The sequence below is a fragment of the Cavia porcellus genome, unplaced genomic scaffold, assembly GCF_034190915.1.
Source record: "Cavia porcellus strain 051 isolate PalLab524CR breed Dunkin Hartley unplaced genomic scaffold, mCavPor4.1 scaffold_15, whole genome shotgun sequence".
In the NCBI taxonomy this organism is placed as follows: Eukaryota; Metazoa; Chordata; class Mammalia; order Rodentia; family Caviidae; genus Cavia; species Cavia porcellus.
Window position 1 is genome coordinate 72,897,204 of NW_026947498.1, and position 24,467 is coordinate 72,921,670.

The 24,467-nt window shown below is 39.0% G+C and overlaps 1 protein-coding gene across 1 annotated transcript in view; it reads left to right on the top strand.

Moving 5' to 3' along the window:
* The first annotated feature begins 976 nt into the window (after positions 1 to 976).
* The window catches only part of Oxsr1 (oxidative stress responsive kinase 1), a 134,733-nt gene continuing 111,242 nt past the window's right edge, over positions 977 to 24,467 (top strand). The window contains exons 1-2 of the mRNA XM_003464098.5: positions 977 to 1,338; positions 19,177 to 19,289. Coding sequence (XP_003464146.1) covers positions 1,269 to 1,338; positions 19,177 to 19,289 — 183 coding nt within the window. The 5' untranslated portion in view covers positions 977 to 1,268. The remainder of the gene's footprint in view (positions 1,339 to 19,176; positions 19,290 to 24,467) is intronic.

The following is a 24,467-nucleotide window of genomic DNA, read 5'->3' on the forward strand; positions in this document are numbered from 1 at the left end:
TTCCTTAGGTGGGTTTTTTTGGCCATTAACCAAGTGCGTTTTTCAATGGCACTACTTAGTAAACCTGAGAAAACTGAAGTTCAGGTTTTGAAGGTGCACAAAACACAAGGCCACTGAAAAGACCCCAAGACACGTGGGACGAGCCTACTTATTTAACGGCACAAATCGCGACGGGAAAAATGCCCCGACGTCCCGAGGCCTCCAGAGCAGGTGGCCGTTGGCTCTCCGGAGCCAACACTGAGCTCGGCGTGACCTCTTCGGCCGTCGACACGGTAGGACGCGCTGCAGCGAGGAAAGCGCCCAGAGGAGGCCAGGCTTCCGGCTCCCCTACCAGCACCCAAAACCTTTTATCTCAGCTGGCACTCGTCCCCACCCAGCCTCTCCCTCAGGATTCTCCACACCCTGAAGACCAATTTGAACGTTCCGAGGATGTGACGCTTACGCCGTGACGTCGCCGCAGAGAAAGAGATTAGGCAAAGGGAGTAGCACGGCTCTTAAGACTGGAGCGCTACCACTGCTGAGCAGCGAGCCGAGAGGCTGGAGGCGGGACTGATGCACGACTGACGTCCACACACACCCGTTACTCCTCGCGTTCCTTCTCAAACCAACCAATGAATGCGACGACAGAGCCGGCAATGTGCCCCAGCCGCTAGAAGTCGCTCCACCGCCTCCGCCTGGTTGCCATATTTAGTGTGGCTACTTCTCCTTCTGTGCTACTTCGTTCTCTTTTTTGTCTTTCCGTGGCCCTTTATGAACTCCTTCCGTAGGTACTTCTTCTTTTCCGCCGTCAACTTCCCTTTTCTGAGCTTTGTGCTCGCTCAGGCTTATCTAGACACACTCAATATGGCGGACAGAGGCGGTGCCAAGGCGGGGCGCGACCGGCGCGGTGACGTCAGCGCGCTGCGTGTCGGCAGGTGGAGGGAGAAGGGAAAGTTTGGCCCTTGGAGGGGTCGGGTGGAGGGCGGGACTGAGGGGCTGGGCCCAAGCGAAGGTTCTGTTGCGAGTGCGGTGGAGGCTGAGGCTGTTACCTGGAGCGGACCGGGGAGTGCCGGCCATAGAGGGGAAGGAAGCGAGGTCCAGTGGAGCCGTGAGCCGCCGCTGCTGTGCCGCACAGTGACCCCGCGCCCGGCCGTCCGACCCGTGGCTGTTCCTCAGGCGGTTGGTGGGGGCGCGGTGGCGGCGGCGCGGCGGTTGGGGGCGGGGAGACTCTCGGCGAGGAGACGGGAGATCGGCGAGTTTGAGGAGGACCGAGAGCCGCTGCTGCCGTCATGTCCGAGGACTCGAGCGCCCTGCCCTGGTCCATCAACCGGGACGATTATGAGCTGCAGGAGGTGATCGGTGAGAGCTGGCGCCGCGGAGAGGGAGGCGCTTCGTGGGGCGGCGGGTGACACGCGGGTACGCGGGAACCCGCGGGAGCTCGAGGGTTGCAGCATCCGCAGACATTCGGGCGGCGCCTGTGCGGCCAGAGGGTCGTGGGTGCGTGTGTTCGGAGTCCCGGGCTGGTGGGTGAGTGTCGGGGAGGGGGCTTTGGGCGTGCACCTGTGAGGCGGAGTGGCGCGCGGCTCAAGGTTCTGGGGAAGTGTTTGTGTCTCGGCTCCGCGGGCGTTTGAGCACGAATGATGGAGGTATCTCGTGGAGAAGGAAACTACGGGTGTGGTACAGGCCTCTCCGAGGTTGTGTGAAAATTGGGATGTTGGAATTGTGCGCAGAGATTCCTATTTCTGGGGTTGTGGGACTGCGCGCTTTGGTTCTTTCTTGGATGCAGACCTGGACCCATTGAGTGGTCGCGCCGCGCTAGCCATCGCTGGGGTGGAGCTGGGGAAGCTGTTGCTACCGCGCTGAGCAAGGTAGTGGACCCGACTCTGGTTCCTTGTAACTGAGTTTCTAGTGAGAGAGGCAGACGTTAAACAGGTAACCAAAATTAAACAGCAGATTTTGGTAGGTGGCAGGAAGAAAATAAATAAGATGTTCTGATAGAAAATAACCTGGGGACCAAGATAAAGTGATTTCTGCCGGGGGCATAGCGTGGTCCTGTAGATCTGTACCGTGTGTGAGTGGATTTCAAAGGAGTCCAGGAACACCAACTTTGGCACAAATATGGATTGTGATTATCTAAGAGGTAAAACGACTGGGCAGGTTGGGGACTGAGGATGAAGGGAGTATTGGACCACAATAACTCAGTGATTTTAGAACTCCAAAGCTGATAGGTTTACTAAACAGAGCCTTGGTCCAGCTCACATGAGCAGTCTCTGTGTATTTGAAGAGGAATTGTCTATTTTGGCAGCATCCTGCTGTAAAATTAGTTTTATAACAATGACCAGCTGAAGACTCCCTAGCTGCCTGGAAGGTTTCAGTGCATATCGCTCAGTTTGTGTTTTAAAGAAATGTCAGATTTATTTAGTTTTGTTTTTCTTTTTCCTTGCCGCTTGGTTTAAAACAACCTGGGCTAATTTTATATAAAAGACATCTTTTTTTATAAGCCATATCGTAGCCTATGTGTTTGGTACACGTTGGGTCTTTGATGTGTGGTGGTTGAGCTCAGTTAGGTGTCTACTTTATTGCTTCAACATACTTCAGTTAGAGTTTTATATTTAAGGAAGGGGATTAAATGAGAGTCCACAATGATGTCCACAATTACTTTCAAAAGAGTAATTTTGCTTTCTTTTCTGGTAGGGCGTTCATCTTTTTAGAGTGAAAAGGATGATTGTAGCATTCTTACTGCTTTTTCTGCTAAGGTGGCATAGGATTTCAGAGTTGCAAGACCTCTAGAGGTTTAGTGATTTATCATTTTGATCCATTGGGTATCTGTAAATCGTGTCTCTCAGTCATCTGGATAGGATCAATTTGCATCACATTCACGGAGTGTTCCATGTTCATCATTGTTAAGAACTGCGCTATGGCGTGGCACAGTGGCTCACTGAGACAGGAGAAGTGCAAGTTCAAGACCAGTTTCACCTTGAGATCTTTTCCTAAAATAAAGTAGAGGTCAGGGTGTAGTTCAGTGGTTTTGTGCTTACCAGGTACAGGGACTTGGGTTTGAATGCAGCACCACAAAAAACCAAGCACACAAATGAACAGAATTCCAATATGATCTGACCACTTTATTTTTTAAACCAAGTTTACAGAGGCATAATATGATATCGTAATCCGGTTTTAGGATATTTCTATTGTCCCAATGAAATTAGATTGTGCCTGTTGAGTTAATTTCTTTTCCCATCCCTGGCTCATGCAACTACAAACTGTTTTCTGTCTTTAGGTTTTTTCCTTTTCTAGACGTTTCACATGAATGGCACCATATAATGTGTTTTATTTGACTTTTTTCACTTAGTACATTAAAAAAATCTCCAAACAATTCTATACGGCATAATTTATTGCATAAAATCTGATTAAAGTGTACAATTCAGTAATTTTTAGTAAATTTACAGAGTTGTTCAGTCACCACCACAGTCTAGTTTTAGAACATTTCTGTCATTCCAATGAAGATGCCTCCTGTCCATTTGCAGTAACTGCCTGTTCCCCCCCTTAGCCCCAGGCAAGCACAAATCTATTTTGTGTGTCTATAGATTTGTACTTTCTGGACTTTTCCAATGAATGTAAGTAATCATGTAACAGGTAATCATTTGTCATTTTTTCATTTGCATGGTTTTGAGGTCCATTCATGTTGTAGTATGTAGCAGAATGTGATTCATTTTATTGGACACCAGTCAATGGATATTGGATTGTTTCTGTTTTTTGGCTATTTGGAATAAGCCTGCTGTCAGTGTTTTTGTCAAGTCTTTGTGTGAACCTATTTTATTTTCCTTGAGTGTATACCCAGAAGTGGAATTTCTGGGTCATATAGTAAGTTTAACTTTTATTTATGTATTTGCCATGGTGAGGATTTAATTTAGGGCCTTTGTTATTTATGGAGTTTCTATTTTGAGACAGAATTTTTCTAAGTCAGTAAATGGCCCAGACTGGCCTTGTGATTTTCCTGCCTCAGCCTTCCAGGGTGCTAGGATTACAGGCATGTATCACTGTGCCCTGCTGGTAAGTTTAACTTTTAAAAAAATTTTTGTCTTTTGTGGGTACTAGGTATTGAACTGCGATGTGCATGCTAGACAGGCGCTACGCCAATGAGCTACATCCCCGGCCCAAGTTAAACTTTTTTTTTTTGTCTTTTTTTTGTTTTTATCGGTACCAGGGATCGAACTCACGACTGCCTGCTTGCAAGGCAGGCGCTTATGCCGCTGAGCTAAATCCCCAGCCCCCCAAGTTAAACTTTTAAAACACTGCCAAATGGGTTTTTTTTCCAAAGGAGCTGTGCTATTTTACTTTCCATTGTTCTAAATCCTGACGAGTTTTTGGTGTGTCTACTTGTGTGTGTGTTTGCGTCGCTGGGACCAGATCTCACATATGCTAAGTGCGTGTGTGCTTTACCACTGATCTATATCTGCAGCCCTGTCTTTTTGATTATAGGTACACTAGTGCCTCTCTTTTTTTTTTTTTTTTTTTTTTAATTTACGGAGAAAAGAAAAAAAAAGTGAAAGGGTACAAGTTATACAGATTTACAGAAGAAAAAAATGAACAGTAGGAAATCACTAGTTAATGGATTACATATTGCCATCTTAAAAATAATTGTTCAAGTCACAAAATTAAAGCTTGTAGAGTGGACATTCCAACAATGATACTGCAAACAGTTCTGTTCAATGATCCAATAAAACTCTGTGATATCATTTTCTATCTTATACACTTAAATATACATGCAGTTAACTAGTGCCTCTCTTATTGTGGTTTTTGTTTTTCCCTAAGGACTAATTATGGTGAGCATCTCTTCCTGTGGGTATTTACTAGGTTTTCATATATCTTCTTTGGTAAAATGTCATTTTAAAATTTCTGTCTACTTGGGTTGCCTGGTATAACATTTGTTTTATTAGTAGGAAGGAGGGAGAAAATATTTATATATTCATTCCAGGTATGAGCTATTCATCTGATACATGATTTCAGTACAGTGTTTTTTTTGTACTGGGGATTGAACTCATGACTTTGTGCTTGCAAGGCAGGCCTTTATGCCGCTGAGCTAAATCCTCAGCCCTATCAATACAGTATTTTTTCACTAGTATAGTTTGGCTTCATTTTCTTTTTTTAAAATTAAAAAAAATTTTTTTTTGTTGTTTTGAAGAGAATAAAACCAAATGAGACAAAACAAAATAGAGTCAATCAAAACAAAAGGATGGACATAGAATATGACTTAAAAACAAAATACAAGATCAACAGTGGCTACCATAATGCCTCTTATTATCTTCAGTAGATATTTATTGCCCATATCATCAGGCATAATAAAATTGAACAAAAAGTACAGAACAAAACCAATAAAAACAAAACATTGGATTCATTATGGGACTTCAAAAGACGATAATAGTCAAACCAGAATGGGTATCCTAGTGTATCTTACTGTCTTCAAAGTAGTTTGGCCTCATTTTCTTAGTGATGTTCCTTTAAATTTTTTTTTTTTTTTTCTTTATCTGGGCCTGACCCTGGAGCACTAAGCTATATCCTCGGCCCTTTTTAGTATCTTAAATTTTGAGAGAGGGCCTCAGTATGTTACCTGTGATACTCCCTGACTCCTGTAGTGCTGGGAGTACAGGTTTGCACCACCGTGCCCAGCTCTTACTAGTATCTTTTAAAGCACAGAAGTTTTATATTTTGATGAAATATAATGTATCACTTGTTTCTTTGATTCATTTTGCTTTGGTATTATGTCTGAGAACTCTTTAGTAGCCCAACATGAAAAATTTTTGGCTATCTCTTCACTGTCTTAACAGTTTTAGTTATTACATTTAAGTCTCTAATATATTTTGAATTAATTTTATGTATTCTGTGAGATAAGATGAACCACTTTATTAAACTGAAGACACTAAAACATAGGAAATAAAATGATGTCCTAAAGTTATATAGCTAGTGATCGAGTCACTGTTGACATCTAGTTGCCTAATTTAGGGTCCTTGTTCTTGCCTTTGCAGTGATGGGGTTTTGTATATAAATTGGAGTTGGGGGTTGTAATCCTATAGATTAAAAGAATATCCTTTCATTGAAAAGATCTGATGCGTTCCTCACTTCTTCCACTTTACGCCGCACACTTTTCTCTTACCCATGCTCCCAACAGGAAGAAAAAATAGTTTTTGTATAACTAGTAAGGGTCAATAAAGTGAGTATTATTATTGTTATTATTGGTGGTATTGGAGATCAGACCTTTTTGCATGCTGGGTAAGCTTTACCATTCTCTATCCCAGGAACATAGTATTTGTAATAAACTATACTCTTCAAGATAAATCTTTCTGATCCCTTCAGATTTTACTCAACAAATAATTGGGAGTCTAGAAAAACTGATTTGGGAGGTAATTTTATTTTACTTTTGAAGGATTACATTCTAGGGGAACCAGTATAATGGTGTTTCTTTCCCCATTAAAGTAAATATATGGTTTATTTAACTTGTATGTTTTTCACATGGACTACTTAGTACTGTGATATTCATAGTGTCCTTCCCATCTCTGTTTCTGTGTCTGTGTCTGTCTCTGTTGTCTGTCTTTTGGAGAGGCAGGGTCTTTATATATAGTCTAGGCTAGCCTCAAATTTACAATCCTGCTTCGGCCTCTTTAGAGATTACAGGTGTGCACTGCCACACCTAGTTTTTCTTCTTCATGGTAAAATCCTACAGTGGGAAGAAAAACTTTCTTTGGGAACATGTTCCAAGCACACAAACTGGTAATTCAAAGAATTTCCTTTAAAAGAATTGTGTCATTTTAAGCATGTTTTGGCAAAATTTGAAGTTTTCTGTGTATGATTATTTGTAAAAGGTATTACTGTTCTTCACATAGTTAATTATCCTGTAAGGATTTTTGAGCGCTTTCCTAGCCTGTAGTCTTGCATTAAAATTATTAAGCCTGTGTTACATTCTATTTTACATGCATTTAAACCATTGTAAAAATACCAATTTTGGTGTTAGACTTGATCTCCTACTAGTTCTGTGATTTTGGACTAATTATTAAGCTTCTTTTATTGTTGACTTTTTGTCTAAAGTGTAGATAGTAGTGTCTTTGTCATTGGGACTGATGGGTGGATTGAGTGCAGTTGTTTGTAGAAAGGGCTGGACATGTTCACGAGGGGACTATAATTTGAATTTTTTCAAGCCTTGCTCTTGAACTGCTGGTGGTACAAACTGCCCAATGGAAGAGTCATGCATGCTCCACTGATGGTTCAAGTCAGCAGGCAGGTGTAAACTCATTAAATATTACGTAAAAGCTAAGTTATATCTACTTAAATTTTTTCTTCATTTTGTTTTTAATTTCATAATTTTTGGTGTTGCTGTGAAATGTGAAGTGTGTGCTTTGAAACCTTTTCTTGTGTGTGTGCTTTGAAGTCTTGTAACATCTGTTTTTAACACATAGTGGAACCTCAGATTTATCTGCTTTTTCCTTCGTTTTGGGTCTCATTCAAGGTTAGATGGATGTAGGGATATATGTTAGACACGGTAGGGCCCGTCACCAAGATAGTGCCACAGTGCAATAAGATGGCAAAGATGAAGAGGAGCAAGTCAGAAGGTGCCATGTGACTTTTTTTATGTTTTGAATTTACTGCTTTTCGCAGACCAGGTTTAGAAAGTTGAAAACTTCAGACTAGTTTAAAATTATTTAAGTGTGTATAAGTCATTTTGCTTTGGCACAGGCAACCCACTATAAGTTTGATTCGGGGTTGGGAATTTAGTTCAGTAGCACAGCACGTGCTTGGCAAGTGCAAGGTCCTAATTTCGATTTCCAGTGTCAAAAAATTTTTTCGATTCTCATCTCCTTTTTTATTTTTATTAATTTGCATTTTGATGTTTAAAGTATTGGTTTCCAAATACAAATTCCAGAGCCTCACCTCTGTCTTTCATACTATGAAGGATTTCATGTTCTACGAATAGAGTATGAAGGTTTAATAGTAGCATAGAGTTTTAATAATGTACCTTTTTTGGCTGATGGGAGACCCAGCCAAGGTAACGTTTGCATTGAACCTGGCATTGGACCAACAACCTCATAGGCATATATGAAATAGCGATTGCATTTATCTGCATGTAATAAAAAACAGAAATAACAGATCTTAGTAAAATACTTCGTTTCCCCATTTTCCCTTTACTATACAAGAGGGTGACTGGAGGTGGCAACGAGCCATACCACAGTTGCCTGGGCTCCTGGTGTTTGATGCCACCATACTTAGCCTGTGACTTTCATCCCATTGTTGCAAGAGATTGGTTTCAGCTCTAGCTTTGTGTTAGTGTATAGGCCAGAAGAACGTTGGCAAGAGAACAACACATGTGTCAGCTAGGTCGGCTCCCTTTCTCCCCCTGGATGCCTTACTCAGTAACTTCCGCTTCACTTTTATTGTCCTGCACTGTGTAGTTTTGGTGTTTGCAGGGGAGTCTGGAAAGTAAAGCTTTTGAGCTAGGTTACACAATATTTCTTCAAACAAAATAGGTGAGGGTCCTCTTATTAAAGAGGGAAATGTGTGTTAGACAGTTAAAAATGTTAGCCTTGGATTTTTGAAAAATTTAAATAGTTTATTGAGACATCACAATTACTGTAAATAATTTAACCTGACATGTAATAGTTAATAAATGTCAGCCTTAATCTAAAAAGATAATTGCCTACCACTTAAGAGCATAGATTGAAAAGTTATGCAATTCTAGGATTCTAGGCCCTAATCTGCTTTTTACTAACTGTATGACCTAAATGTTACTTTTGCTTGCATTGCTTTACTAACATTGCATGTACTTTGGAAGACCAGTAATACTTAACTCATGGCATTATTTTAATCACTAGATGAAAAACAATATACAGAGTCTGCAAAAAATATATATACACACTTCAGTTTACTGTACTAATAAATGTCTAGAAGCTAATGACCACTGCTTTGAGCACCTCTTGTAATTGTAGAGGCCAAAGGTAACTTGTATTCATCTCATCATGTCTCAATAAATTTAGTATTAAAATATTTATATGACTTTTTCTTTCCTGATGTATACTTTTTTTTGTTGGGCTCTGTATATGTAAAATCCTTTAGCATATTACTTGGATACTAAGTGTTCAATAAATGTTACTGTTTACAATGGTAATGAGGCATTACCCATGATGACTGGGTTATTTTCTGCCCTAGGCAAATAATTTTTCCCCTTGAAAATAAGTTTCATTGCGTGATTAATTAATTCATTCAGCAAACATTAATTGAACTCCTCTACGTGCCAGGCACTGATTCTGTTGGTCAGTTTGTCATTGTAGGGACTTGGCTTTTGCTTTGAGTGCGATTGAAAATTGTTGTAGATTTATGAGCAGAGATTTGACCTTGTCTGGCCTGTTTTAAAACTTGGGCTGCTGTGTGGAGGATAATTTTTGCAAGGATGCAGGGTTGGGAGAAGAGTTTATCTAAGGGAGGTGGGTGGTAGAGGAAGAGGTGAGGTTCTAGATGTAATGCATTTTGAAGTTAGAGGCTTTGCTGCTGCAGTAGAGAGAGAAAGGTGAGAGAGAAAGGTGAGATTAAGAGACCTAAAGGTTTTTGGCTGGAGTTGGCCTCTGTGGTGGCTTGCTTCTAGAGGTCCCCTCAAAGCTTCATACAGAGGTGCCGGATCTGGAGTGTGGATTACTAAATGAGCCCACTGATTGGTTTGGCTGAGTTTTGGGCCCCACCTTCGGTGTGAGTGCTATCTGCCCTAAAGGCAGGTAGCCTTGGTAAGATGTGTGGGACAGAAAAAGGACTGCTGCTTGTCACTTGCTCCCTGCTGCTTGCTGCTTTCTGCCTGCAGTGAGCTGTTTCTCCTCTTTGATGCTTCTCTGCCATGCCACGCTGCCTTGGAGCCCGTCAAATGTGGACTGAAAGCTCTACAAACTGAGCCAAATAAACCTTTCCTCCTTTAACTTCGGGTATCAGGTATTTTGTCTCGGCAATGAGAAAAGTAACCAGGTAGCATCACTGATAGGGGAGATCACTAGTGATGAGTCATTGCAAAGCCATCAAGCTTTGTGAATAATTACTCAGAAAATACGGCGGTGTGTCTTTATTTTTGTCTTTGTATGCAAAGAATAAATAGCGTGATTTTTATGATGATGACTGTTCTTCCAGCTGTTTGGCCTGTTCTAGGAGCCCCAGTTTTCAACATGACTTTAATAAGAGGTCTTATTCCATATTAATGTTTTTGGTTGGATCATTGAACACAACTGTTTGCAGTCTCACTGTTTTGAGTGTCCACTTTGTATGCTTTGATACTGTGATTTGAGCAACTATCTCTAAGATGATAATATGTAATCTATTAACCGGTGATTTCTTACTGCTTTTTTTTTTTTTTTTTTTGTAGTTCTGTATTACTTGTACCCTTACACTGTTTTGTTTTTTTCTCTTTTTCCTTTTAAATAAAATTTTAAAAAAAGAGGTCTTATTTAGAAAAGCGTGTAGAGAATTGTAAATTCTTATGTTTTCATAATGACTTGGTCATCTTTTGCAATGAATAGTGTCTGAGCTAACTTCTTTCTTTAGTAAATAGAAAACTTTGGGGGCTGGGGATTTAGCTCAGCAGCATAAGCGCCTGCCTTGCAAGCAGGCAGTCGTGAGTTCGATCCCCGGTACCGATAAAAACAAAAAAGACAAAAAAAAAAAAAAAAAGAAAATCTTACTAAGAAATACTTTAAGAAATCTTGTTTTACAGTGATGGTTGGCCAAAACTTTGGGGATATATCATCAGCTAATTTGATTTATTTGGTTTATTTTTCCCTCACAGGTAGGAGTAATACTCATTTTGTTTTCTGGTACTTGGGAATTGAACTCTGGACCTGGTACTTGCTGGGCAGGATCTGTGCTGCTGAGCTAATCCCTGGGCCCAGTAACATTCATTTTTATGTTCTCAGATTTGTAGGTCTGGTGAAGTGGGGGTAGAATGGGAATCTTTTTTGCAGTCTCACTCAGGCTCAGTCTCCACTTTCCAGGGTAGAAGAATCTTCCTGTTTTGCACAGTAATCCACTCCGGTACGTGGACTACACTGACAGTGCAGCTGAAGACTTAGCAGGAAGACAGGAGGAATGACCTGCTGAGGGTGTAGAAGTGGGCATTCAGATGTGTGCTGCTGTAAAGTGATGGAAGTCTGAGTGAAGGTTTTTATTGGAAATAGTTTTAAGTTTTCAGGCATATTAGGCCAATGGTTAGTCAAACACATTAGAGAAGTTCTTTGATACTTGAAAACTATTTCTAAGAGATGCCTTCTACTCATATACTTGTGTATTTATACTGAAGAAATGACATTACGTGTGCTTTGTGTACTGATTCTGTTTATGAACCCAGATTTGTAGTGTAAAAAAGTTGCAGGATAGGACTTGCTTTTTGGTATAGATGAATCATGTTTAAAATTTGTCTCTAACTCTGTTATTACATTCTTGCAAAATATTGGAGGATGTTAAAATAATTATGAATATTTTAGATAGTCTTCCCTACTTTCCTTTTACATTATTTTTTATTTTCTTTGAAGTAATTTTTTTTTCTAATACAGAAACAGTATTGCCTAATCTGAATTAGTGGTGTTAACTTTTACTACATCATTGTGTCCTTTTAAGTAGTTAAAACTTTACTACGTTTTGGCTTTTTTTGGGAAATCATATGCAGATGCATGAAAGTGATTGTTAGGGTAAAGAACTGGAGCCTCTTTTTTTATCACTGAGTGTGGAGGAACCTTAGCATTTTGTTTTTTGGCTCCGTTTGTTAAATCACACTAAAACTTACTACTTTGCTTATAAGGATATTATATTATATATATATTAAGTGAGCAAACTTGTGTGAAAGAAATATAGTTCAGTAGATAATTATGATTAATGGTACTTAGGTTTGGTATTTCATTATCAATAAAACTAATTTTGTTGTAATAATAACTAGAAATACCAGCAACTAGACAAATTATTCCTTTATGTAGTAGTCTTCCCTTGCCGTTGGTTCTATTTTCTGTGGCGTCAATTACCTGTAATCAACTGAGGTCTGGATTTAGGTAAAAAAAATTCCAGAAATAAACAATTCCTAAGTTTTAAATTGTACCCTGTTCTGTGCAGAGTGGTGAAATCTGCCACTGGTCTCTCCCAACATGAATTATTCCTTTGTCCAATGTACGCATGCTGTGTTTGCCACCTGCCTGCAGGTGCATTAGTCAGTTAGTTATCAGATTGAATGACTTTGGGTTGCAGTGCATATATGCAGATAACCTTTAGTTTACACAGTAATGGGCCCTGCCTGTGAGAGGAGAGTAGTGGAGTTGGCAATTTGGATATGCCAAAGATGAGCCATAAAATGCTTCCTTTATATGGAAAGTAAGGCTCTTAATAATAGCAGCAGCCGCAGCAACAAAATCATGTGATGAGATTGCTAAGGTAATATATGGAAAAGTCTCCTGTAACACTATGAAGAAGGAAACAGTATACTGTTACAATTGTTTTTATTATTTTTTCTACTGTGCATAATTTATATACTACTATGATAAAATCATAGATATGTGTAAGAAAGACATTTTAATTTTTTGTTTGAGATAGGGTCTCACTGTAGTTCATGCTGGCCTTGAACTCACTATGTAGTCCAGGCTGGCCTCAAACTTGTGGTGATTCTCCTGCCTCAGCCTCCCCAGTGCTAGGATTATAGGCATGAACCACTATGCCTGTGGTTCTGTGCAATTTTATTGCATGGATAGCTTTATGTAATTGCCATTAAACTCAAGATACATAATTGTATCTTACCACTGAAGCCACTCTTTATCTCCATTTCTGCCCCCTTTCCATATACTCCTGCTCCATGGCAACCACTAGTCTGTTCTCCCTGTAATTTTATTTTACAGTAAGAATATAATGTAAATGGAATTACAAATGAGATTCACTTAAGGTTCATCCAAGTGATTGTATATACCAATTATTCCTTTCTGTTGGTGAGTCATATTCCACAGCATGGGTGTATCAGGTATAGCAGGTTAGCCATTTTTTCTTGAAGGCTATTTCAGTCATTTCCAGTTTTGAACTATTCTGATTAAAGCTGCTATTAACATGCATGTACAAACATCTTGGTGAATATTGTTTTCATTTCTCTGATGACTGTCCAGCAGTATAAATGTTGAATCACATTTTAAAGTCCATTTTATTTTTTATTTCTATTTTTTTGAGACAGGGTCTCACTGTGCAGTTCAGGCTGGCCTTGAGCTCACTTTGTAGCCCAGGCTGGTCTCGAACTTGCAAGGATTCTCCTGTCTCTGCCTCCCAAGTGCAGGAATTATAGGAGTATGCCACCACGCCCTGTCTTTATTTTATTTTTTTGTATATTACTTATAAATATATTTCTTATTATGAGACATGATAGTTGAAAGTAACAAGAAGTTAACATAGCTCTGCTCTACTTTGGTCTCTGTTGCTATTTAGAGATGTGGTGTTCCTTTCTTTTTTTTTTCTTCAAATCTATTTTATTTCAAGGATAAAAAGAAAAGAAGAAGACCACCACCACCACCACTACCACCACCACCACCACCAACAACAACAAAATTTCAAAACATGTCATTGAGGGTCAACAATGGTACACACATTGCTCATTGTCATCCCCTAATGATTCACCCTGAGCATACTTCATCTGCATTTAATTGTCTGAAGAATAGCAGCACAAATTTTTCTCTTCAGTGAACTCAGAGAAATCTGTAGTGTAACTGTCTTAACTATTTTTTATAAATATTTATACACATATACATGTTTTTCTTTCTGCTTCTCATACTAATGAAACAATATAGTTTACATATGTGTCTTATTTATTTTACTAATGATTATGTTCTGCAGTTATGTCCATTTACCTGTAAAAGTCTCTAGTTTATACTTTTGATGGCTGAATAGTACTCCATGGCAGAAAAATATCACATCTAAAAGTTCATTTTAAAAGAAACCCAGTTTTCAAAGATATGATCAAACTTCTCCATGATGGCTGTGCCATTTTTTATATTCCCAGTATCAGTGTATGAGTGGTGACCTAGTTTCATCGTACCCTCACTGAGCATATAGTATTGTTAATTTTTTTTTTTTTTTTTTGGGTACCAGGGATCAAACTTATGACCTTGCACTTGCCAGGCAGGCACTTATGCTGCTGAGCTAAATCCCTGGCCCTCATCTGTTACTTTTTGAAGCCATGTTTATAGTGTGTAGTTTTAATTTGCATGACTAAAAGTACTGAACATCTTTTAATGCTCTTATTTGCCATCTGTAAGTCCATTGACTAAATGTCTGTTGGGTTTTTTTTTTTTTTTTTGAGTGTGCAGCTTGTCTTGTTCCTATGCATTCCTCTTCTGTCCTTCTCTCCCAATTCCCTGCAATGATACGCCTTCTTAAATGTTATAGTTTTCGGCCCATTTTCTTAATTAAAAAAATTACTTAAAACCAAGGAAAACAGAACAGAATCAATCAAAACAAACCAGATTAAGTGATACAGGACTTCAAAACAATACGAAATCAACAATAGGCACCTTGGTGCATCTTGCTGTCTTCAAAATAGCTGCAGATATTTTCAGACATAGTGAAAATCAAACAGAATAGAACCAGTAAAAACAAAACAATGAATGCAGTAAATTTTCAAAACAAGACAGTAGTAAATCCAAAATGGCCATCATAATACATCTTATACATAATACAGCTATTTTTGAAATAGCTGCTCGGGGTCAGGGGTTTAGCTCAGTGGCATAAATGCCTGCTTGGCAAATGTGAGGTTCTGAGTTCGATGTCTGGCACCGAAAAAAAAAAAAAAAAAAAGAAATAGCTGCTCATGGATATAACGAAATCAGACAGAACAAACCCGACCCAATAAAACAATGAAAATCATACAGTACATCAAAACAAGATAATAGGGAATTAACAATGGCTAGCACCTTCAGAAAGAGATCCCCCCCCAGATGCTACACTGTACCGCTATCCTCTGAATACTTGATCAGACCACCAGCCCTAGACCTGTAAGGTCAGTGAAACACCAAACACTACAAGCTTCAAGTTACATTTTACCTCAATAGCTATCTTTGCAGCCTGTGTTTCTCTGAATCACCCAGTTGCTTAGGAGGGTGGGGTGGGGGTAGGATTGGCTCTTTTTGTTTGCCAGCCCTGGAGCTGGAAGGTGCTGGGATCTGGCTGTTCCCGCACTGGCAGTGGCCCATGCATGGTGCTGATTTGCAGGGAGGGCTTGCTTCTTGGTGAGTCCTTGTTCTCTTCCCACTCAGTCCTTGCATGGCACTGACTCATGGGGAAACGCTTGGTCTGGCTCCCGCGCAACTTCCCTATAGCGGTTTGGCCCATTTTCTAATAAAACTTTTTTAAATGATGAGTTTTCAGAGTTCTTTATACATAGTAGATGCAAGTCTTTTTATCAGATCACTTGTCCTTTTCACAGGGCTTTGCAAAGCAAAAGTTTAAAAAATTTGCTTAAGTTTGTCACATTTTCTCATTGTAGATTGTGCTTTCAGCGTTTTTCAGCATCATGTCTGAGAACTCTGCCTAGTTCTAGATCCTAAAGACTTTTGTGTTCTTTAAGTTGTGTTCTATTTTAAGTGGTTTTTTTTTTTTTTTTTTTTGGTCTTTTTGAGACAAAGTCTCACTATGCAGTTTAAGCTGGCCTTGACCTCACTTTGTAGCCCAGGCTGGTATTCAATTTGCAGTGATCCGCTGCCTCAGCCTCCTGAGTGCTGGGATTACAGGTGTGCACCACTCAGTATTCTTCTGTCTCAACCTCCTGAGCACTGGGATTATAGAGTCCATGCCTGGTCCCTTTTTCATATCAACTTTAGAATAAAGTCTGTATCTATAAAATATTTTGCTGGGATTGTGGTAGAAGTTGCATTAAGCCTATATCTCAATTTAGAAAATACTGATATCTTTATTATGTTGTTTTCTAATCCAGGAGCACAATTAAAAATGTCTTTTTTGGGATATAGCTCCTATACATGTTTTATAAGATTTATACCTAAGTGTTCAATTTTGGGGAGAGCAATTATGAATACTGTTTTTAAATTTGGCTCTACTTGTTCATCCTTAGGATACAGTAATACAAAGTTGATTCTTGTGCTTTGGTCTTCTGTGTTGCAGGCCTCTTAAGTTTGCTTACTACTTGTGTGCAGCTTTTCTTGTGGATCTGTCATCTGCAGAGGGGAGCTGTTTTTTTTTTCCAGTAGGGCTGCCCTTTTCTCTCTCTCTTTCATGGTTTATTAGTGGATAGGATGTCCAGTCGTATATTGAGAAAGACTGGTGAGAGTATACATTCTGCTTTGTATTCATCTTAGAGGGAAAACGGTCATTTACCATGAACTTTCAAGATAGTTGTTAAATTTTTTGGTAGATATTTATGCAGTTAGACAGAATCCCTCTCAAAAACCCTGTTTTTTTTTCCCCTCTCATCCTGTTTGTTGAAAGCATTTATCATATTGGCATCAAGGTTTTAAAAAATGTTTTTACCATAATAGTTGATGTGACTTTTTCTATAGTTTGTTGCTATTGTGTATTAATAGATTTTCTTTTGTATATTTTACTAGCTTTACATAACTGAAACACATTTTGTAAGTTTGTGGCATATTCTCTATTGCGGGATTCAATTTATAATATTTTGTTAAGGATTTTGCATCTTAAGTTCTTGAGAGCTATTGGTATTTTTTTATGTCATAATACGGTTTTGGTGGTTGTATAGTCAAATTGCCTCTTAAAATGAATTGAGAATTGTTTCTGCAAAACATTATATAAAATGGCTGTTAATTCTTCCCTCAGTGTTTGGTAAAATTTTACAGTGAAATTGTCTGTACCTGAAAATTTTTTCTAGAAACTTTAAAATTATGGTTTTCATTTTAAAAACAGCTATAGTGTTATTTAGGCTATCGGCTTCATCTTTGCAGAGTTTAGTTGTTTTTGAGGTAGTCCATTGAATTATGAGCTATAGTTGTTTATCATATTTTCTTATTTTTAAAGTATTGAGATAAAATTTACCTTTTTCTTTTTGATTTTTTTTCATTTTTTGAGATAGGGTTTTGCTATGTAGTTTAGGCTGGCTTTGAACTTACTGTGGTCCAGGCTGGCATCAAAACTGTGAGGATCCTCCTGCTTCAGCCTTCTGAGTGGTAGAGGATTGGGATTATAATCCGTTCAGCCACATAGGCATGTGCCACCATGCCTGGCTAAAATTGTACCATTTTAAAGTATACACTTGATTAGCTTTTTGGTGAGTTTACAGTGTTTTATAAATGATACCAACATCTGATTCCAGAGTATGCTTATCACTATACCTACTAATCAGTTATTTCTATTCTTTTTCTCTGGCCCCTGACAATCACTAATCTATTTTTTCTCTTTTTTTCCCTATAAATGGTGCCTGGTTTCTCTGACAGTGTTTTCAGTGTTTATCTGTGTTCTAATAGCGAATGTGTTATTTCGGTAACTCTGTTGTTTAATTTCCATTTGGTATATTAAAAATTTTGCGGTTGAGGGTGATAGTGATGTGCTCAGTGATAGAGGACGTACTTACTATGTGGCAAGGGCCGGGTTCAATTCCCAGACCTCTTTCACAGCCTCACTGCCATTGCTTTGCTGAGATTTGAATTTTTTTTTTTTTTTTTTTTGTTTCAGCAGGGTCCATAATTGTTTGGTTGAAGCTTTTTTATGATGGTGATTTTAAAATTCTTGTCAGATAGTTCTGACATCTGGTTGATCTTCGTGTTTGTGTCAGAATGATCGCGCCCTCTCTTTGGGCAATATTGGGGATTGAATCCAGAGTCTTTGCACTAGTCTACCCTCCCAGCCCTTCTTCTTCTTCTTCATTTTGAGACATAGTTCACTAAGTCATTAAGTTGCCTAGGTTGGGTTCAAACGTACAATTGTGTTTCAGTCTCCCAGAGTGCTGGGATTACATATGTGTGCCACCACACTGGCTGTGCCTTTTCTTGTTCAGATACATTTTTCCTCATTCTTGGTAGATATGTTTTAGTTGTATCCTGGATATTTAGTTACTATATCAGGGAGACTCTTGATTCTATTTAAATCTTCTATTTTAGCAGGTAGTTACCCTATTTAGGTTTAGTATATCTTTCCTGACCTACTTTTGTGAGCTGTAATCCCTGTGGTAATTTAGTTTCCTAGGGTTTCTCTCTCTCCCTCTCTCTCTCCCTCCTTCCTTTTGTCTCTCTCCAAAAGAGGAAAGGTTTATTTAGCTCACCGTTTGTGGAGGTTAAAGACCATAAGGCTGGCTCTAGAGGGGCAACCGTTTATGGATGCACAAAACATCAGAAGTAAGAGAGCAGGAGGGGCGAAATGGGGGAAGAGGCAGACAGAGGCAGAGACAGATAGTGAGATAATTTCCTAGATCTTACTATTTTCTTTTGCTTTATTTTTCTGGCCCCCCTGGAACTACTGTTCTGTTTCTGCAGGTGCTGCTCTGATTCACTGGTGGGAGCAGGGGCTTGGTATTGGCATAGCTGTGCTTGTAGTGTATGTGGCCTGCTTGAAGACATTGCTGATGCTGTGTTGGGTTGGGCCCGTACTATCCTGAATGAGTATGGGGGAAGGTTTTTTCCCCCTCTAGATCTCTGCTGAGCAGACCCTTACACAGCCTTTCATCCAGAGAAGAGGATTTTCTCATTTGCTTGCCTGTCTGTCTGTGCATCTATTCATCCATCAGTTCATGTACCTGTCCGCCCTGCCCTTACTTGCTCCCTCCCTGCTGGTGGTTCTAGGTTGCAGGCCATCTGGGAAAAATGGGAGATAAAAGGAAAACCCAGCGAACTCATTATGTTGCTTTCCTAAAGTCCTGAGGTCCCTGGGTAAACTACCTCCTCCTCTCTATCTTCCAGGGTTCTTTTGAATTATTTTTAAGGTATTCATCTGTATTTGGAGGAGAAGAGCAGGAATGTATGAGCTTGTGCTACAATTTGGACCTTAGCAATTTAAAATTTTTTTTGCACTAGTGTTTTTGGCAAAAAATTTGAAATAGTCAAGACATTTACTTTTAGAGACTTCATTTTTTAGACTTTCTCCACAGCCGTTGTTCACTTAGGAATAACATAAAGATGCTTCTTCTCTTGTTTAAATTATATGGGAATTAAAAATGTTGTGTTTTAATGTGTCCATCTATTTACTCATTTATGTGTTTATTTTTAGGGAGTGGAGCAACTGCTGTGGTCCAGGCAGCTTATTGTGCCCCTAAAAAGGAGAAAGTGGCAATCAAACGGATAAACCTTGAGAAATGTCAAACTAGCATGGATGAACTCCTGGTATGTACCGTGCATATTTGTTTTTTTTTGTTTTTTGCTTTTGAAACAAGGTCTTGCTGTGGAGCCCAGGTTGGCCTTGAACTTGTGGTGATCTTTCTGCCTCAGTCCTCCAAATACCGGAATTTTAGGCATGTGTCAACATGGCTGACATGTTACATACTTCTTTTTTTGCATATTTCTTAAACGGAGAAATACACTCATGTATTTGTGTTAGGCTGGGAAATAGCTTGATGTTTTTGATTTGTTTTCTTTAAAAGTGTTTTATGATTTCTTGATTAATAATGTTTATTGTAACATTTATAAAACCCAGTTAACTAGAAAAATTAGTTACATTACTGTTTCTCTGAGAGTAACATTTGTTAAATGATATTTCAGATTGTAAACATTTAAATATCTTTGTATTTTTATGGTAATGTAATCTTATGGTTGTTTTTTTCATTGAACAGTTTATTCTACAACTTCTACTGTGTCTAAATGTGGATTTAATGTTTTTAATGGGTGTGTAGTGGTTCACTGAATAGGAAGACCATAATTTATTTAACTTGTTTTTTCATATTGCATGATTACTATTTTCACTTTTTTTTATGGGTATAAACCAGTGATGGTGAACATTTTAGAGACCAAGTGCCCAAGCTGCAACCATACCCACTTATTTATTGCAAAGTGCCAATGCTACAGTTAAAACTGAATTTTAAAGTTTCAGTTTAGGAAAAACAGTTCATGTTTACAGCTTTAGTCTTAAAACAAATACACAATAATGTGTGCCATAGCTTCACCACCACTGGTATAAACAGTGCTTGTTGTTTTTCTTTGTTTCTTAAGCAGTAATCATGAAATTGTGATTCTTGTGTTAAGTAGAATATGCTTCACAAGGCTTTGCTTTTGAGCTGGGTGTGGTGGTCCATATCTGTTATCTCAGCTACTCAGAAGACTAAGGCAGGAAAATTGCAAGTTTGATGCCAGCCTGGGCACTTAGTAAGAAACTGTCTCAAAATTAAAAAAAAAAAAAAAAAAAAAGTGTTTAAAAAAAGGACTGAGGATAGGTCTGTAGTAGAGCACTTGCCTACTTTGGGCAAGGTGTCCAGTACTGCCTCCTCAAAAAAGGTTTTGGCTTCCTAGAAACATGGTACCAATTTGTATTATGACCCTTAATACAAGAAGAGATAGTGTGCCACCCCTCCTCCATTGACTCCTTTAAAGGATGTGGAAATGAAGAAGGATGAGTCTTACAGATCAATATCTATAATAAATGTTTTGTGGCATTAAGATGCAGTCATACATGTTTTTGGACCTCCTTTGTGCTCTGTGATACTCAGAATAATTTTAAGAATGTAATGTGTTCAAAAAGAAAAGTTAGATAATTTAAAAGGTTGTTGAATGCTTTATATTCTTAGTTACTTTTTTTGGCTTACTATGAAAATAATAACTACTTTGAGTACCTCATATTTCTTGAAATGATGTTATTTGAAAGCTGTATACTGCATACAAAATAAGCTCCTACTGTTACTAAGTAATTACTCGTAATGTACAAATGATGATAGAAAGGACAAAGGATTAGGACTAGGCTGATATGCCAGAAGTTTTCCCACCATTGCTATTTTAAAAAATTATTTATTTAGCCAATATTTTTAAAAAGTTACTTTTTATTTTCAGACAGAGTTTCATTATGTTGCTGAGTTGCCCAGAAGGGGTTGCAATTTGTGATTTTCTTAACTCAGCCTCCCAGAGGGCTGGATTTTGTGCACCACCATGCCTGGCCTCAATTTTTTACATTGTTTTTTAGGGCTAGGGCTTAAATCTAGGGATTCTCACGTACTAGTTAAGTAGTCTACCAATAAATTATATCCTGGGTCCTCCAATGCCTCAGATTAGATTTCATTTCTTATATCATGCTTATTGAGTAGGCAATAGTTGGAATGAAAGAAAAGAAGGTTGTAGAGTTCTATATTGAACTTGTAGCAAATGGGACAGCTGTGTGCCTTCAGGAGTTGGTAACACATGTGCAAGAGCTAAAGGAGTATTGCTAAAATGATACTGAGTCATCTTTGGTGAGAGAACACACGTGCAAGGAGAAGTTAATTATAACCTTGTTTGAAGATGTTGGATTTACAGTTGCTTGCAGTATCTTAGAGTGCCATTTAGACACTGGAGCTGCAGTGATGGTAAAAGAGGTCTGTAAATTGTGCACTAATTCTGTTATAGCAAAACAAAGATTTAAACCTACATACTGAGACTGGAATTCGAGAAGCCAAGTATGAATATCTGTCATGTGCTGTTTACTGTATATAATCCATAAGAATAGTACTAAGAAAATAAAAGTTTTATGGCTAAAGAAACTGAGGCTCACACTTTAAATAGCTTGACTAAGTTTACATGATGATAATAAATGCCTTTCAGTGCTAGACACTTAAGTGTACTTTAACCTCAGGCATCTCAGGTAGAAGCTCTATTTTATAGACAAGGGAAGTAAATCATATACTAAATGGTAGAATTTGGCTTAACAGATTTTTCTGATTCAAATCTGCTGTATTCTGCATAGTATAGTGTTGTAGTTAGGGGTTGTACACAGAGAACAATTAGAATCAGGACATGGAGTTTATAATATTATTTGTATAATGGTCACCGGGAGTTAACACAAGAAAATGCAGGAAATCTATCTGCAACACCAAAGACATAGAATATTTAGTCAAGGGCTAAATCCCATAGCAATGTCCCACGTGAGTCCAGATGAAAACCCAGAGCTCATGACAATGCCTCCCATGAGTCCAACTGGAGGTCCAGAGCCCACAAGAAGGACTCATGCCAGTCTCTTTTATGGATCCGTGCCGGGAAGTCCCAAAGGTCAGCGGTGGAAGCCAGAAAGTCCATGCCAGTGGATTAAAGGAGCTGTGCTGGTGGGATGAGGGTTCCATGCTGGAGCCGAGAAGTCACACACAAACACCAGGCTTGTCCTGAAAGGCACCACAGCCATCCTCAGCAACACGGAGGCCTCAAGCTCCTCTGATGACAAGCACAGTTGGGTACATGCCAGGAAGCCAATGTGACGCGTCCATCCTGGAGACCAAGCAACACACGTCTTCCCCTCCGGAGCCAGGAAGCAATGCTCAATGTGAAGACCAAAGCTTCTCCAAGAGAACCAACGGCTCAAACAGCAACTGGTACAATGCCTCAATGCAATTAATGCATTAACGCCTTAACACCTTAACCTTCTCCACCTATTTATGCTGGCAATTTCCTCAGGTGGAGCATCTTCGCTCAGTGCCATGCTGGTGTAATCCAGGTGGCTTTAAGTTGACCACAGTTCTTAATCCATAACATATAGTATCAACAAAATAATTATAATCTTAGTTCAAAAATAGAGAGACATCTCTTAAATATATGACACTCTTGAAAGCAATTTTTTTATTATACTGGAGGAATGCAAATTAAATTTATCAGGAGAAAAATTGATTAGACATCTAAATATGCTCAAGTATTTCAATTAGCTTTACATTGCAAATATAGTATACACACATACACTGTAGAGGAGGAAATAGAGGAAAAATGACTTTTAGTAAAGCAAGTTTAAATTAATTATTTTTTTAGGAGATACAGACTGAAAAATTCCACTATACCTGAAGAAATGTTAGGAATATGAAGAATACCTGGTTTATTTTAATCTTAGGACTCTGAGATCTGAGAGACAGGGACTGTCTTTCTTTCTTTCTTTTTTTTTTTGTCTTTTTCATTTTTATCGGTACCAGGGATCGAACTCACGACTGCCTGCTTGCAAGGCAGGCGCTTATGCCGCTGAGCTAAATCCCCAGCCCCGGGACTGTCTTTCTGAGAGATGAGATTATCATAACATTTTTGAAACATACTAAAATTTTAATTTTGGTATGTTAAGATTTACTTCCAAAGTTATTTTTATTGAGTATAGTAAGAGTGGTCTGAGTTCTCCAAAGAGTGATGGTTAAATTTACATTAATTTACTGGACTTAAATTTACAATAATTATTAGTGAAGAGGCAGTGTATTTTTTATCTTGTCAAAAGTTGTACATGTGACAAACTTTGTTAAGTATGATGGAAAAATCAGCTATCAAGTTTTATATATTTAATTTACAGAGATGCTGTTCATAGCTTTTCTTGAAGGAGAGCACAGTGTGCAGTATTTTAAGATTTTTTTCTAATATGGTAGATGCTAGAATGAGATTCAGGGGACAAACATCTTTGAGAAATAAACAGGTTTAAAATATCTTTCCTTTTGTCAAGAGTCTCACATTCTAGCTGAAGTTAGGACTCTTTGTTTATTTGTTTGTTTTTTGTACCAGCGATGGAACTCAGGATCTTGCCAGGCAGGCGCTTATGCCACTGAGCTAAATCCCCAGCCCAAAGTTAGGACTCTTGCCTGCTGTTCTAGTTACTTTCCTCATTGCTGGGACAAAATACCCAACACTCACAATTTAGGAAAGGTTTGTTTTGGCTCATAATTTGTGGAAGTTTCAGTTTATAGTCAGCTGGCTTCCTGGTGGGGCAGCGTGGCAGTGAGGCATGGCAGAAAATAGAGAGATCAAAGGAGGAAGGATCTGTCTGCACACTGGAAAGTAAAGGATCCAGCTGAAGGTCTGGAGCTCGCTGTAGTGTCCTGTGCGAGTCTATATCTAGAGGCCAATGGGGTCTGTGCTGGAGGCCAGAAAGTGACATCCAAGGTGAAGGCAAAGACCGGAGCTACTCCACAGAAACAGAAGCCAGTACATCCTTCCGCATTTCCCCTTCATACCATCAGGTGACGAGCCACCCTAAGGTGTGGAATTGCTGAGCCAGTTTAGCTGAGCTTCTGTTATTCAAGTTGACACAACTAATCAACCGTCACATCCACAGAGACCTGCTTCTTTTAACCAGACCCCACCTCCTCACAGCAAGTCAGCTATAATGGTCGCATACTTCAGTCACCATGCAAAAGCCCTGGCTATGAGTGTGTGAGGGTCTGGAGGGACACCTGCACATAAAGCGTTACACCTGCTGGACAGAGCAATGACTGATGCCTTGTGAGCGATACAGAGAAATGTGGAAGAGGAAAAGTCTTCTAGTTAAAAGATCTTTAGAAGAAGAATGGATGAAGGGCTATATGGAGATGTTTGTGTACTGGCCCACCAAGGTTGGGTAGACTTTGAACAGATATGGGGAACCTCCAAGCA